Here is a 17,581-nt window from a genome sequence, read left to right on the forward strand (position 1 = left end):
TGGGCTTGTAATTAGGGATGGACGCTAAACTGAAAAAAATGCACCTTTATTTCCAATTAAAATATTGGCGCCAAACATTGTGATAGGGACATAATCTAAACAGTTTTATAACTGGGACAAAAGGGCAAATACATTTCATGGGTTTTAATTACAGTAGCATGCATTATTTAAAAACTATAATGGCCGAAAACTAAAAAATATTTTTTTCCCACATTTTTTCCTATTTTCCCATTAAAACACATCTATATATATAAAATCGTATGTATGTATGTGTGTGTGTGTGTGTGTGTGTGTGTGTGTGTGTGTGTGTGTGTGTGTGTGTATGTGCCGCGATCACTCGAAAACCCCTTGACCGATTTGAACGAAACTTGGTATGCAGATCCCTTACTACCTGGGATGATATGTTCTGGGGGTCTCGCGTCCCCCCTGCACACCTGGGCGGAGCTACAAACAGCAAATCAGATTTCACCTATTCAAGTCAATGGAAAAAATGTAAAAGGCTGCCATTCTCACAGTAATCAAGCCAGAGTCCCCACACTTGGCACAGTTGGTCACTTGGTGACTGAGGTTACAAATCCAGGAAAAGCGGGCGGAGCATAAAACAGCCAATCAAAATTCAGCCATTCATTTTAAATGGGAAAATGTAAACTGCAGCCATTCTTACACTGTTAATCGCAGGGTTCTCAAACTTGCCACACTTGGTCACTGGGTGAATGAGATTAAGATTTTGGAAAGTGGGTGGAGCCTACAACAGCCAATCAAAATTCACCTATTGCATTTAAAAGGGAATATTTAAACTGCTGCCATTCTTACACTGTTTATGACAGAGGCTTCAGACTTGCTGCAGTCAGTCATTGGGTGACTGGGGTCCAAATTCACTAAAGGGGCGGGGCCACAAACAGCCAATCAGATTTCTTTGCTGGATAAACTGCTTCCATTCACACATTTTTGATGCCAGGAACCTGAAAGCTCACAAAATTGGTCATTGAGTGACTGTGTGACAAGGTTACACAAAGTGGGTGGAGCCAAAAACAAATTTTACAGGGAAAATATAAACTGCAGCCATTCTTACACTGTTAATGGCAGGGTTGTCAAACTTTGCACAGTTGGTCATTGGGTGAATGAGATTAAGATTTTGGAAAGTGGGTGGAGCCTACAACAGCCAATCAAAATTCAACTTTTGATTTTCAAAGGGAATATTTAAACTGCAACCATTCTTATACTGTTAATAGCAGATGCCTCAAACCTGGTACAGCTGGTCACTGGGAGACTGGGGTTCAAATTCAGAAAGGGGCGGAGCTACAAACAGCCAATCAGATATACAAAGTATTGATACCAAGGACCCCAAAGCTGATAAACTTGGTAATTTAGTGACTATATGTCAAGGTTACAAAAAGTGGGCGGTGCAAGAAACTTAATTTTTTACATGGCAGGGTTCCCAAACTTGACACAATTGGCCACTGAGTGCCTGGGATTATTATTCAGAAATGTGGGTGGAGCCTACAACAGCCAATCAAAATTCACCTATTGATTTTCATGGGGAATATTTACATTGCTACCATTCTTACACTGTTAATGGCAGAGGCCTCAAACCTGATATAGTCAGTAATTGGGTGACTGGGGACCAAATTCACTAAAGGCGGTGGAGCCACAAACAGCCAATCAGATTTGTTAGATTGATTTCAGCCATTCTGTTGTTGGCAGGGTTCTCAAACTTGACACAGTTGGCCACTGGGTGACTAGGATTAATATTCAGGAAAGTGAGTGGAGTGTACAGCAGCCAATCAAAATTCATATTTTGATTTTCAAGGGGAATATTTACATTGCTGCCATTCTTGCACTGTTAATGGCACAGATTATTATACAGAAAAGTGGGTGGAGCCTACAAAAAGCCAATCAAAATTCACCTGTTGATTTTCAAAGGGAATATTAAAATTGCTGCCATTCTTGCACTATTAATGGCACAATCCTCAAACCTGATACAGTTGGTCATTGGGTCACTGGGGTTCAAATTCAGAAAAGGGGATAGAGCAGGCATGGGCAAACTTGGCCCTCCAGCTGTTGAGGAACTACAAGTCCCACAATGCATTGCAGGAGTCTGACAGCCACAGTCATGGCTCATAAAGGCAAATGCATTGTGGGATTTGTAGTTCCTTAACAGCTGGAGGGCCAAGTTTGCCCATGCCTGGGATAGAGCCACAAACAGCCAATCAGATGTGTTTCATTTCACTGGGAAAATACAAATTATTGATGCCAAGGACCCAAAGCTCACAAACATGGTCATTGAGTGACTGTGTGTCCAGTTTACAAAAAGTGGGCAGAGCCAAAAACAAATTTCACTGGGAAAATGTAAACTGCAGCCCTTCTTCACTGTTAATGGCAGGGATCTCAAACTTTGCCAAGATGGTCACTGGGTGACTGAGATTAATATTCAGGGAAGTGGGTGGAGCCTATAATAGCCAATCAAAATTCACCTGTTGATTTTCAAAGGGAAAATCCCCCCCCATGGAGCCAGGCATAGGTGCCCACAGTACAGGTTGTACAGGTTAGCTACGTAGGTGCCTCCAGTATAGGGTAGCCTGTATAGTTGCCACCAGTGTGGGTTAGATAGGTAGGTGCTCCCAGTATAGTTTAGATAGGTAGGTGCCCGCAGTATAGGTTCGATAGGTAGGTGCCCGCAGTATAGGTTCGATAGGTAGGTTCCCGCAGTATAGGTTCGATAGGTAGGTTCCCGCAGTATAGTTTAGATAGGTAGGTTCCCGCAGTATAGGTTTGATAGGTAGGTTCCCCCAGTATGGGTTCGATAGGTAGGTTCCCCCAGTATGGGTTATATAGGTAGGTTCCGGCAGTATAGGATAGTTAGGTAGGTTCCCGGCGTATAGCTTGGCTAGGTAGGTTCCCGCAGTATAGGTTAGTTAGGTAGGTTCCCGCAGTATAGGTTAGTTAGGTAGGTTCCCGCAGTATAGGTTAGTTAGGTAGGTTCCCGCAGTATAGGTTAGTTAGGTAGGTAGGTTCCTGCAGTTTAGGTTAAATAGGTAGGTTCCTGCAGTTTAGATTAGCTAGGTAGGTTCCTGCAGTTTAGGTTAGTTAGGTAGGTGCCCCGCAATATAGGTGTTAGGTAGGATCCCGCAGTTTAGGTTAGTTAGGTATGGGCGGCATGAGTTGGGCGCAGGAGCGGGGGGAGCGGACATAATAGTAATAACTCACCTGCTTCCGCCGAACCCGCGCTGCTTCAATGTCCTTCCTTTCCCGGCATCTATCTAATTAGTAACAGCGCTTCCTGTGATGACATGCGGTACGTCATCACATGGGGTGTTGTTACCAGGCGACAGACGCCGGGAGAGGAAAGATATTGAAACTGTGGGGGAACGGATGAAGAAGGTGAGTTATAACTATTATGGCCGTTCCCCCGCTCCGGCGCCCCCCCCCCTCCTGCAGCACAATAAAGCGCCCCGGGCGATTGCACGTATCGCACGCCCATAGAAACGGGGCTGTAGCAGATGCCTCAAACCTGCTATAGTTGGTCATTGGGTGACTGGGGTTCAAATGTTGGAGAGTGGCGCAGCCGCTAACAGCCAATCTGATTTGTTTAATTTCTATGGGAATATACAAATTATTGATGCCAAAGACCCCAAAGCTCACAAACTTGGTCATTGAGTGTTTGTGCATTAGGGTTAGTAAAAGTGGGCGGAGCCAAAACCGGTCAAATACATACACGGGCGGGCAGTTCCAGGTCATTAGTGGGTGGAGACAAATACAAATTTCACTGGGAAAATGTCTATTGCAGCCATTCTTACACTGTTAATGGCAGGGTTCTCAAACTTTGCACAGTTGGTCACTGGGTGACTGGGTTAAATATTCAGAAAAGTGGGTGGAGCCTACAAAAGTGAATCAAACTTCACCTATTGCTTCTCAAGGGGAATATTTAATTGCTGCCATTCTTGCACTGTTAATGGCACAGGCCTTAAACCTGCTACAGTTGGTCATTGGGTGACTGGGGTTCAAATTCAGAAAAGAGGGTGGAGCCACAAACAGCCAATCAGATTTTTTTCATTTCAATGCAAATTATTGATTCCAAAGACCGCAAAGCCCACAAACTTGGTTATTGAGTAATTGTGTGTTAGGGTTAGAAAAAGTGGGCGGAGCCAACACTAGCCAAATACATACCCGGGCAACGCCGGGCAATCAGCTAGTTTAGAATAAAATAATTCTTGGCATAATGTCCCACCTAAAGAAAGCCTAATTGGTGGCGGAAAAAAACAAGATATAGTTCATTTCATTGTGATAAGTAATGATAAGGTTATAGACGAATTAATGGATGGAGCACTGAAAGGTGAAAATTGCACCTCCAACTGCCTTTCCCTTGATTGCTACGTTTCTAGTGTATAAATAATATAATATTTGAATTAAAGAGTAACTGTCAGGCTGCAAAAGCTAATTTAAACCTCTATTCTCCTGTGTTAAACAGTTTAGAAGGAAGCCAAAAAAGGCAATAGTGAAGATAAAAATCTCTCTTACTTTTGATGTGTGCTGAACTGCAAGGCTGTTAGACCCAAGCTCTTAAAAGGACGAGAGGCCGCATAGCATACCGCAAAGCATTCTGCGGCTGCTTGGGTCCTCCCCTCGGCTGCTAGTGAGAAAGTACAGGCTCATGTTACAACAGGGTAGCACTGATAAATCTCCAGGCAGAGTACACTGCAGGAGTCCGCTATTGTTCCTAGCCACATGGCTAATTAATATTCACTGCACAGTGGTGTTTCCCATTACGGATCTTTTGTGTGAGTGGACTCATCAGGAAGCATGCAGGACATGACATCACAATTGGCTTCATAGGAGACAGACAAATATGGAACTTGCCATGAGCTGTCAGGAGCATCATTCTCTGCAAATACTATATAAAAATTCTGTGAAATCCAAACGTGGACAGTGAAATACATATGTAATGTAAGTACAGCCAATCTTTAGCTACTGATATATGTGTTTTTTTTCTCTGAGACCCTATACCTAAGAGCTCCTCTTCAAAGGAGTCGCGAAGTGCAGCTTTACATACCTGGGGCTTCTTCCAGCCCCTAGAAGCCTGTGTGGTCCCTCGCAGCAGCTCCATCTTGATTGAGGGTCCCGCTGTCAGCCTGCCAAGTATCTCGGACTCCAAGGGTCGCTGTCTTGTGAGCATGCGTGTGATTAAACTTCCGTGACCGGGACCACTCTGCTCTTGCACAGTAGTACTGTACAACTGCACAATGCTTCCGTGCCACAGTGCAATCGTTCGCAAGCAAGATATCGACCCTTTGGTTACCAGCGGGACCCTCAATCAAGATGGAGCTGCTGCGAGGTACCACACAGATGTTTATTTCCTTTTAAGCAATACTAGTTGTCTGACTCTCCTGCTGATCCTCTGCCTCTAATACTTTTAGCCACAGACCCTGAACAAGCATGCAGCAGATCAGATGATTCTGACATCATTGGCAGATCTGACAAGATTAGCTGCATGCTTGTTTCTGGTGTAATTCAGACACTACTGCAGTTGCTGCTGTTGGCTGGCCTGGCCTCTTTCTCCAATTGGCTCAGTCTCGCTGTACTGTGCACGCACAGGCTGGCCGCGCAAGTGCCATCGCACTGCCATTGCTTGAAGGATTCTGCACCTGCGCAGTAATACTGCACAACAGCAGAGTGCGAAGGAGGGCATATGTGTGGCTGGGCATGCGCAGGACTGGCCGCGACTGGAGGAAGAGACCAGGCCACCCAGCAGACGATTGAGGCAGCCCTGGAGGACGTCGTGGGAGCCAACAGCCTAAAGGGACTAAAGGAAGTCCCAGGTAAGTATACACACTTTAAAGAGAACCTATATAAAAAAAAAGTTCCCTTGGGGGGTACTAACCTTGGGAGGGGGAAGCCTCAGGGTCCCAATGAGGCTCCCCCTGTAGCTGCAGGCAGTCCAGCGCTGGCTCTCCCAAAGTGTCCCAGAATCCTCCCAAGCCTGACAAGCGCTGATTTATTTACCTTTCCTGGCTCCAGCAGGGGCGCTGTTGCAGCTCTCCGCACAGAGATAGGTGGAAATAGCTGATCTCCGTCGGGTCTGCTCTACTATGCATGTGCAGGAGACTTGCGCCTGTGCAGTAGAGCGGCCTGACAGCGATCGGCTATTTCCGCCTATCTCTGAGGCAGAGAGCCGATACTGCGCCTGCGCCTAAGCCCGGGAGGTAAATATTTGCATCACCGCAGTTCGGGGAGCTTTATCGCCGCCGCCGTGGGACCGAGGAGGACGGGGGAAGCCTCAATAGGATCCGGAGGCTTCCCCCATCCCAGGTGAGTACCCCCAGGGGAGGCTCTTCTCAATACAGATTTTCTTTAAAGAGAACCCGAGGTGGGTTTGAAGAATATTATCTGCATACAGAGGCTGGATCTGCCTATACAGCCCAGCCTCTGTTGCTATCCCAAACCCCCCTAAGGTCCCCCTGCACTCTGCAATCCCTCATAAATCACAGCCACGCTGCTGACAAACAGCTTGTCAGAGCTAGCTGTGTTTATCTCTATAGTGTCAGTCTGCTGCTCTCCCCGCCTCCTGCAGAACTCCAGTCCCCGCCTGCATCCTTTCCCTCCCTGCTGATTGGAGGGAAGGGACGGGGGCAGGGACCGGAGCTATGCAGGAGGCGGGGGAGCAGCTGAGACTGACACTACAGATGTAAACACAGCCTCACAGCACGGCTGTGATTTATGAGGGATTGCAGAGTGCAGGGGGACCTTAGGGGGGTTTGGGATAGCAACAGAGGCTGGGCTGTATAGGCAGATCCAGCCTCTGTATGCAGATAACATTCTTTAAACACACCTCGGGTTCTCTTTAAGCTTTTTTATCTCAGGTTACCTTTACCCTTCTCATACAAAAAGCCTTCATGTTGCTCCTCTCTAATAGAATGATAGATATCCAAGTGATAATGTTGTTGAACAATCTGAAGCCTGGACCTTTGTGTCAGTATCCATGCAAGCCAGAAGTGGACACTCAAACTGTAAAAGTAAGGATTAGTAAGGATAAGACTATATTACATTACCTTTCCGCAGAGGTGGCACTCTATCTCTGAGGACTTATCTTCATCATCTTCCTTCTTTGGACCTTTAGTATTAGAATAGAAATATTTTTTGTTAAAGTGGAAATCACTTCTACCACCACTCCAGCTGATAATAATAATAATAATAATAATAAAAAAAACTGCGCTTGAGGGTAGCTGCGCGGAACAATCTGTTTTTTCCCCGGCTGCCAGGCTACAGATAACATGCGTCTGGCTTTAAAAATTATTCAGGATGCTGAACTCAATTCTGAACATCTCATGCTCCTGAATCTAGATCTACAAAAAGCCTAAAGGCTCATACACACATCAGACCATAGTCTTTAGGCTCATATACACATCAGACCATAGTCTTTAGGCTCATACACACATCAGACCATAGGCCACATACACACATCAGATAAAAGTCTTTGGAAAATGAAAGATCACAGACCAATTTTACCCCCTTCCATGTAGTATGAGAGCCATACCTACACAGTCTATTCTATGGAGCTGAACTCCCCATCAGATACAAATCTTGGCAAGATGCTGCACACACAGATGCTGTACAGACACAAAAGATCAGTATCTGCAAAAGATCTGTTCCTGCCAAAGATCCATTCCTGCAAATTGCATTCATAGTCTATGATATCTGCAGATCCTCATACACCCCTTGTTTCACAGACTCATCTGCAGATCAGATCCACCAGGATGGATCTTCAGATCTGCAGATGATTGTCAGATATACAGGTGTGTATGAGGATCTGCAGATCTCATAGACTATGAATGCAATTTGCAGGAACGGATCTTTGGCAGGAACAGATCTTTTGCAGATACTGATCTTTTGTGTCTGTACAGCATCTGTGTGTGCAGCATCTTGCAAAGAGTTTTTTCTGATGGGGAGTTCAGCTCCATAGAAAAGACTGTGTAGGTATGGCTCTCATACTACATGGAAGGGGGTAAGATTGGTCTGTGACAGTGGCGGACATACGGCCGTGCAGGCCGTGCAAGCGCACAGGGGCCCCTCAAGCTCCGTTTTTGAGGGGCCCATTATGTATTGCAGGCGTTTTTTTTTTGTTTTTGTTTAGTTTTTTTTATCCCCGGGGGGCCCGACTCTTATCACTCCCTCACCTCGGCGGGCCCCCCTCCTGTTATGCTCGGCGCCTAGCGGGAGATACAGCTATTGTCTCCGGGCTGCAGCAGACACTAGAGCACCAGCCGCCTGTCCACTCCTGTCTCCTCCTCAGCAATACCGCTCTGCACTACTTCCTGATTCAGTGCGTGCAGAGCGGTAATGCTGAGGAGGAGACAGGAGTGGACAGGCGGCTGGTGCTCTAGTGTCTGCTGCAGCCCGGAGACTAATAGCTGGCTGTATCTCCCGCTCGGCGCCGCGCATAACAGGAGGGGGGCCCGCCGAGGTGAGGTAGTGATCGGGCCCTCCTCCCAGCCTCGGCAAATAGTCCACCCACCAGGTAATTTTATCTTTCACCCTCCCAGACCGACCAGCCCGCCCCCCCAGGTAATCCTACAGCCCGCCCCCCCCAGGTAATCCTACAGCTTCACCCCCCCCAGGTAATCCTACAGGCCCCCCCCAGGTAATCCTACAGCCCCCCCCCCCAGGTAATCCTACAGCCCGCCCCCCAGGTAATCCTACAGCTTCCCCCCCCCAGGTAATCCTACAGCCTGCCCCCCAGGTAATCCTACAGCCCACCCCCAGGTAATCCTAAAGGCCCCCCCAGGTAATTCTACAGCCCCCCCCCCCCCCCCCCGGTAATCCTATTTTCTGGGCATATCTGCCGACATCATTGCACGTATTTTCTGGGCATAAGGAAATAAATATGGCAGCCTCCATATCACTCTCACCCCGGGATCACTTTAAATTACAGTTAGCTCCGCCCTTATCCGGTCATTGCCACGCCCATTTTTTGCCGCGGCGCTACGTGCCGCAGGTTCTATCCACACCCATTTTTTGCCGCAGGTTATAGCCACACCCATTTTTGCCGCAGGTTATAGCCACGCCCATTTTTTGCCGCGGCGTGCAGGTCAGGGGGGCCCACAATTGATATTTTGCACAGGGGCCCACTGCTGGCTGTGTCCGCCACTGGTCTGTGATCTTTCATTTTCCAAAGACTATGGTCTGATGTGTGTATGAGCCTAAAGACTTGGTTTCATGGTCCTATTTGAATGGTGTCCTGTTGCAGATGGGATTTTCTGATGGCTTTTTGAAGGCAGTCTCCACGATTTATGATCAAACTCAAACTTGAAAGGTTATTTTGTTGATGGTATTGAGTTTAAGCTCAGTCTTTATACTGATGATGTTATGTTTTTTATTTCACAACCTCTTATGTCCCTTCCCAATTTGCTACAGGTTCTATGGGATTTTGAATGTTGCTCTGGTTTGTCTGCTAATATGTTCAAGATGTTGGCAATGGCTGTGGGCCTTCCTGTTAACTCTTACAAACCTCTAGAGGCTAATTTTCCTTTTTCTTGGAGTGTTCAGAAATGAAAGTATTTGGGTGTTTAACCACCCTGGCGGTATTCCTGAGCTGAGCTCGGGCTGGGTTTCACTTACCCAGAGCGGTAATCCCAAACTCAGCTTGGGCTGGCCCAATCAGCCACGCGCTGCTATTTCTTGGGCCCCGCGCGCGATCGGTGCTGCCAGCGGAACCCAGGCATCTCCCCCCGGCCGCTGGGATCCTCTTCTGCTTCACTCTTCTTCCGGCGGCCAATCAGGATGGCCGAGCGGCGGTTTGCGGCGAGACGTCGTGCGGCGTGACATCATCGGGGGTGCGAAAAAAATTTAAAGTAATTCTTTTTTTACAGTGATTGCTTATATGTACATATATATGGATATACATGTATATACATATATCCTACATAATAAACCCCTGTGTCTCTGCGTCCCTGTGTGTTTGTGTCCGTGCTTTGCGCTACTGTTCATGTGCTGCAGGGACAGCCTCAACGCAGGGAGCAGAACAGGCCATGTGTGCGCACGGCGGGCGGACGGGAGCGCACGCATGCACGCTGACTGTGCGCCAGTGGCGGCGGTCACAGAGGAGGGAGGACAGGGCCTCCTTCTGACACAGACCTAGAGCCCAGTTTTAAACGGGCTTAGGTCTACTAGTATGTATATACTGTACATATATGTACAATATATACATGTATATACATATCTGCCTGGATTTTGACTACCCTCTGCCTGCCGCCTGCACCGACCTCTGCCTGGATTTTGACTGCTCTCTTGCTGCCGCCTGCACCAACGTCTGCCTAGATTTTGACTACTCTCTGCCTGCTGCCTGCACCGACGTCTGACTGGATTTTGACTACTCTCTGCCTGCCACCTGCACCGACCTCTGCCTGGATTTTGACTACTCTCTGCCTGCCGCCTGCACCGACCTCTGCCTGGATTTTGACTAATCTGCCTGCTGCCTGCACCAACGTCTACCTGGATTTTGACTACTCTCTGCCTGCCTTATTTGTATAGTTTCACAATTAAGTTGTTTCATAAATGTAATTAATTCAACAAATTTGTGTTCTAGTCTTTTTATTTATGTGCAGAATGTCTCCCAGGCTTTTATTCTGTCATATTTTGGTGAGTTAGGACTTAAGAATTGGAGGCCTAAAATTCTTGGAAAAAATGTACCGCTTTTGACTCATAATTCCAGACAGAAATGCACTGCCAGGGAGGTTAAATTACTCCCTTTATCCTGTCAGTATATGATGCTAATTTCCAACAACGTTTTCAAGAAATTTCTGCAGATTAAAAAAGACTGGGCTCAAATTATAACCTAGTGGCTTAGCCGTATTGTGGCAGTAAATTTTATTTTTTTGTTTGTTTTACCCAAGTTTTTTCTTCATTTGATATTTATATTGTCATTTGAATTCTATGACATGTCATTTGCTGTTTTTGCACCCCTGTGCTTTTTGATCATTTAAATGTCCATTTATTTCGCTTGTTGCTCTAGCTGTCTTGTTATTATGACCAGTACGTGACATGTTTTTTGTATACCTTTCTATTTTGATGTTTCAATAAAACTTGAATAAACATAAAATTGCCATGTACTGTTTGTACATGGCAATTTTACTGAACATCAGTGAATCAGGGCCACAATGAAATAAACATGGGTACACCTAGTACCAAACCTACAAATAATTTGTCTGAGGTCCCTTTCTTTTTCTTTTTTTTTTTTTTTTGATTGCAACTGTTAAAAAAAATGAGTGCTTTTGTCTGTGCAGTTGAACAGCAGTCAAATTTAGTCCTGAGTTACCTAAAGAGAAAACAGAAGAAGCTAAAACACTTCTATTTGGCTGTGGAAATACTGTTGATAAGACATGGCTTTAACCACTTCGCCGCCCGGGTACAGTATATCTACGCTCCTTTGGACTTCAGTTCCCCGCCCGGAGCGTAGATATACGCACCCCCCGCCGCTGCCGCCGCTGTCCGCGCTCCCACTCGCACGTGCGAGCATTTCCGCGATTGTGCACGCCGCTGCCCGCTCGCCCGGAGATCAATGAACGGGAAAATCCATTCCCGTTCGTTGATCTCTGCCCCCGCAATGATCAACATGCTTCTACGAGAAGCAGCGCGACCATTGTAAAAAAACTCAGTTTCCCAGCCTCCCTTCCTGCAAGCGTCCTTCCGACGCTTGCAGGACGCCTGAAAAAAAAATGTGACCATCTTGTGGCCAAAAAGTAATACTACACCCAAAAAGATTTTTCACATACACATACATTATTTTTACTAATAATTTTAACTAATTAACTCCCACACTCCCCAATTGTTACCAATATTTTTTTTTTAATATTAAAATAAATTAAAAAAAATTACAATAAAAAAAAACTTAAATAGTTACCTTAGGGACTGAAATCTTTAAATATTTATATCAAAAGGGTATAACACTGTTTCTTTATAAACTATGGGCTTGTAATTAGGGATAGACACAAAACTGAAAAAAATGCACCTTTATTTGCAAATAAAATATTGGCGCCAAACATTGTGATAGGGACATAATTTAAACGGTGTAATAACTGGGACAAATGGGCATATAAGTTACATGGATTTTAATTATAGTAGCATGCATTATTTAAAAACTATAATGGCGGAAAACTGAAAAATAATGTTTTTTTTTTCCAAATGTTTTCCTATTTTCCCATTAAAACGCATTTAGAATAAAATAATTCTTGGCATAGTGTCCCACCTAAAGAAAGCCTAATTGGTGCTGAAAAAACAAGATATAGTTCATTTTATTGTGATAAGTAATGATAAAGTTATAGGCGAATGAATGTAAGGAGCGTTGAAAGGAGAAAATTGCTCGGATGCTGAAGGGGTAAAATCCCTCAGTTGGGAAGTGGTTAAAGGACAACTGTAGGGGGAGGTATGTGGAGGCTGCCATATTGATTCCCTTTTAAGAAATACCAGTTGCCTGGCTATCCTGTTGATCCTCAGCCTCTAATACATTTAGTTATAAACTCTGAACAAGCATGCAGCAGATCAGGTGTTTCTGACATCATGGTCAGATCTGACAAGATTAGCTGCATGCTTGTTTCTGGTGTGATTCAGGCACTACTGCAGCTAGAGAGATCAGCAGGGCTGCCAGACAACTGATATTGTTTGAAAGGAAATAAATATGGCAGCCTCCATATACCTCTCACTACAGTTGTCCTTTAAAGTTCAAACATCTATTTCTTTTTATTTTTTATCTTTTGCAGCTGAATGTGAATGAAGCAGATTTTAAGTTTCACTATCATGGCTGTTGTCTTAGAAATTCAGTAATGTTGTATAATTATATTTGTCATTTGCACTACACATATCACTAATTAATTTATACGTTTATTTTCAAATTTGCTTTAAAATCTGCAACTTCAAAACTGCAAAAAATGTTCCCTTTTAATAATAGCACATTAAATTATTCTTAAACGGAACCTTAACTTTTTTTAAAAAAAGCTTTAACTTGTAACGATCGGTGTAACACAGAGAGGATCTGATTCCCGGTGATCTGCAGAATCACTGGGAATACAGATATATACCAGATTATAGATGATCTGCAGTATCACCGATAATCCGATATATAAACTAACCTCTGGACACCTGAGTAGAGTGTTTTGGTGCAAACAGTAATAATGAGAGGACTGGGCCTCAGAGCAGTGAGGAGTACTGCACAATTCCTTCTGGACTCTCCCGGGGGGAGGAGTCAGGCTGAGAGAAGGAACGACAGCACGACAGTGACACCCAAGAGGGAGTGTCACTACCAGGACTGGGAACCGCCTCTAACAGTAAGGTCGGTTCTTGAGGTCGGACAAGCCAGGTCGTAAACACACGGACAGATAAGGTACAGATTCAGAAGGCAGAGGCGGAGTCTAAAGTACAGGCAGGGTTCGGCAACAGGGTATCAGATATATCGAGGTACAAAATCAGAAGGCAGGTGCAGAGTCTAAGGACAAGCCGGGGTTCGGCAACAGAGTATCAGAAAGGCAAGGTACAGGATCAGAGTTCAGAAGAATAGTCAGGCAGGCAAAGGGTCATAACAGATAATCACAATCAAACTAGTACTTTAAGCTATCAACAGAATCTAGCTAAGTGTAGGATTACAGCTCCAGCTGGTCCCGGCACACTTTAGGATCTGACTCAGGTCTGAGTGCTACCACGTTGTGATCGCAACGCCAGACAACCAGCAACTGAACGGCCGGCAGTATATATACACAGACTTTCTCCAGCACCTCCCTACCGTAAGTGCTGGACCAATGAGAAAGAGCAGAGTCGTCAGCTGACCGACCAGGTCAGCTGACTCTTTTCTGGCTGCCATATAAGTGCTGCCTCTCTGCGCGCACGCGCGTCATCCTGAACCTAGAGGGACTATGAGTCCCAGCCACACTAGCACCGCTCCGCGGTGTCTGCGCCACAGGGCCATGCGCGCTAACCGCCGCGTAACACGCGGCGGTTTCTCCGCACTCTGCCATGCCCTTTAGGGAAACAGCCGCCTCACGCTGAGTAGAGGCGGCTGCTTTTCCGTGATGCCTCACAGTACCCCCCCCAACCCCCCCCCCAGACCCCCCCGCCCCGAGGAGTGGACTCCGGACAGCTCCTTCCTGGCTTTTCAGGGTGTAGAGTGTGGAATTCCTCTTTCAAATTGTCCGCATGCATGTGACAGTCAGGTACCCATGACCTTTCCTCAATCCCATAACCCTTCCAATGTACTAAGTACTGCAGTGAATTCTGAACTAGACGTGAGTCTAAAACTTTCTCGACTTCATATTCGGGTTGATCATGTACCATCACAGGAGGAGGAGGAGTGGGACCCACATGGACTCCTGGCTTGAGTAGTGACACGTGAAAAGTTTTTACGCCACGCATGCTGGCAGGAAGGTTAATGGCATAGGTGACGTTGTTGATCTTTCTGGCTACCGGAAATGGACCGACAAACCTGGGGCCCAATTTGTCTGAGGGCTGTTTCAGGGTCAAGTGACGTGTGGATACCCAAACTAAGTCTCCTGGTTGGAATCTCCACTCCAAAGAACGTCTCTTGTCAGCTTGACCCTTCTGACTCAGAAACGCCTTTTCCAAACTATCTCTCACCGTCCGCCAAATGTCTTTAAAAGACCTTTGCCAGGCCTCCAGAGCTGGAAACGGAGTGGAGGCCACTGGTAATGGTGAGAATTTGGGCAATCTTCCAGACACTACCTGGAATGGAGAAAATCCGGTGGAAGAACTTTTCAAATTATTTTGTGCGAATTCTGCAAAGGGCAGAAATTTGACCCAGTCATTCTGCGCCTCTGCAACGTAGCATCTCAAAAACTGCTCCAATGACTGGTTGACCCTCTCCGTCTGACTATTGGTCTGTGGGTGGTAGCCCGATGAAAATGACAGCTTCATGCCCATTTGGTGGCAGAATGCCCTCCAGAATCTAGATACGAATTGGACTCCCCGATCGGACACTATGTTTTCTGGAATGCCGTGCAGCCGGAACACGTGTATGATAAACAAGTCGGCCAATTCCTGGGCCGAGGGGAGTCCTTTCAAGGGCACAAAATGGGCCATCTTGCTGAAGCGGTCGACTACCACCCAAATGACCGACATGCCCTCTGACCTGGGAAGCTCACCCACAAAATCCATGGACAAGTGGGTCCATGGTTCACTCGGGGTGGGTAAAGGCTGCAACGTACCTACAGGTGCCAGCTGGGAGGGTTTGTTTTTAGCACATACCGCACATTCCCTAACAAATTCTTTGCAGTCTGCTGCCAGAGAAGGTCACCAAGCACACCTGGCCACAAGATCTTGCGTTCTAGACGCCCCAGGATGTCCCGCATTCTTGTGTGAATGGAACATCTGTAGCTTCCGGAGACGGAATGGCAGAGGCACAAATAAAACCCCCTCAGGCTTCCCCTCAGGGATATCCTGCTGAAAGGGACTCAAGGTCTCTGTCCAGTCTTCCCAAGTCTCCGTTACTGCTAGCACCAATCTCTGTGGGATAATGGTCTCTGGGGCAGAGGGCTGTGCTGTCCGCGGCTCAAAGCATCTGGACAGGGCATCTGCCTTAATGTTCTTGCTACCGGGTATACGTAATTACGAATCTGAGCCTCGAAAAAAATAAAGACCATCGAGCCTGCCGGGGACTTAATCTCTTAGCCCCCTCGATGTATTCTAAATTCTTGTGATCAGTGTATACAGTAATCGTATGTTCTGCTCCTTCCAGCCAGAGACGCCACTCCTCAAAAGCAAGTTTAATGGCTAGGAGCTCTCTGTTGCCTATATCGTAGTTTCTCTCTGCCGGAGAGAACCTACGAGAGAAATAAGCACAAGGGTGTAGCCTTCCCTGCAACCCTGACCGCTGAGACAGCACAGCCCCTACCCCAACCTCCGAGGCGTCTACCTCAACAATAAACGGATAAGAGGTGTCTAAATGTCTCATTATGGGTGCGGAACAAAACAAATCTTTTAAGGTGGAGAATGCATTTAATGCTTCAGGAGACCAGTGGGTGGTATCTGCCCCTTTTTTCGTAAGACAGGTGAGGGGTGCAATGACCATGGAATACCCCTTTATGAACCTTCTATAATAATTCGCAAAGCCTAAAAACCACTGTAAAGACTTCAACCCCACTGGCTGCGGCCATTCCAGAACAGCGGAGACTTTGGCAGGGTCCATGGACAGGCCTGAGGTGGAAATTATATACCCCAGAAAGGCGACAGATGTTACCTCAAATATACATTTTTCCAGTTTGGCATAAAGCTGGTTCCGCCTTAGTTTGTCCAACACAAATTTAACATGGGTCCTATGCTCAGAGAGGTTGTTGGAGAAAATAAGTATATCATCTAGGTATACTAGTACGAATCTCCCCAACACCTCCCTGAAGACCTCATTGATGAGCTCCTGAAAGACTGCTGGCGCATTGCATAACCCGAAGTGCATCACTAAATACTCGTAATGCCCGTCGGGCGTATTGAAGGCAGTCTTCCACTCATCGCCCTGTCTTATTTGTACCAGGTTGTACGCACCTCGTAAGTCTAACTTAGAAAAGACTTTGGCATTGGTGACCTGTGTGAATAAGTCGTCTATTAGGGGAAGCGGATAACGATTCTTCACCGTAATCTTATTCAGGCCCCGGTAATCAATGCAAGGCCGCAGGCCTCCGTCTTTTTTCTTAACAAAAAAGAAACCTGCCCCAGCAGGCGACCGGGACGGGCGAATGAAACCCTTGGCCAAATTTTCACGAATATAAACTTGCATGGCCAATTTTTCGGGCCCAGATAAATTGTACAAATGGCCCTGGGGGGGCATGCAACCTGAACGGAGATCGATGGGGCAGTCGAAAGGGCGATGTGAGGGTAGCTTGTCTGCTGCCTTGGGGCAAAATACGTCAGAATATTCCATGTACTGCTCAGGGACCCCTTCCACCTGAATCCTAGTTTGACCCAAAGTCACCTTTCCTAAACACTGTTGAAAACAATGATCAGACCAGGAAATGAATTGACCGGTGGCCCAATCAATGTGCGGAGAATGGAGGTGTAGCCATGGCATGCCTAGTATAATGGTGGACGTAGTCATGTGCAAAACAAAAAAACGCAATTTCTCCCAATGTAAAACCCCCACAGTGATCCCCACCTCCGGTGTCTGAGACAGTGGGTGATTCCTCTGCAGAGGAGAATCATCCACTGCCGTGACCTGGATGGGTGGCTCCACCGCAGTGAGTGGAATACCCAACCTTTTAGCGAACTCAAAATCCATAAAATTAGCCTCGGAGCCTGAATCAATAAAGGCTTCCGTGGCCTCGGTCTTATCCACCCATGTAACAGTACAGGGAAAAAGCAACCGTTTTTCTTCTAGGGGTACGAGTTGGGCGCCTAGGGTGTTACCCCTTACCACTCCTAGGCGGTAACGTTTCCCGGCTTATTAGGACAGTTTCGTACTCTATGCCCCCCTTCTGCACAATACAGACACAGTTGTTCAGTCATTCTCCGCCTTCGCTCCACCAGGGTCAGTTTCGACCGACCAATCTGCATTGGCTCGGGTGGAGGCAAGGCCGGAGAGGATGAGACAGGCGGAGAT

General features: G+C 46.5%; 1 protein-coding gene across 4 annotated transcripts in view; it reads right to left on the minus strand.

Annotated features, from left to right (window-relative positions):
• LOC137524204 (uncharacterized) overlaps window positions 1–17,581 on the minus strand; it is a 624,050-nt gene that overhangs the window by 209,986 nt on the left and 396,483 nt on the right. For all 4 annotated transcript variants that reach the window (XM_068243802.1, XM_068243801.1, XM_068243800.1 and 1 more), the window contains one exon: window positions 7,047–7,108. In XM_068243802.1, the coding sequence (XP_068099903.1) occupies window positions 7,047–7,108 (62 nt within the window). The remainder of the gene's footprint in view (window positions 1–7,046; window positions 7,109–17,581) is intronic.

This window comes from Hyperolius riggenbachi, chromosome 7, assembly GCF_040937935.1.
Source record: "Hyperolius riggenbachi isolate aHypRig1 chromosome 7, aHypRig1.pri, whole genome shotgun sequence".
Classification (NCBI taxonomy): Eukaryota; Metazoa; Chordata; class Amphibia; order Anura; family Hyperoliidae; genus Hyperolius; species Hyperolius riggenbachi.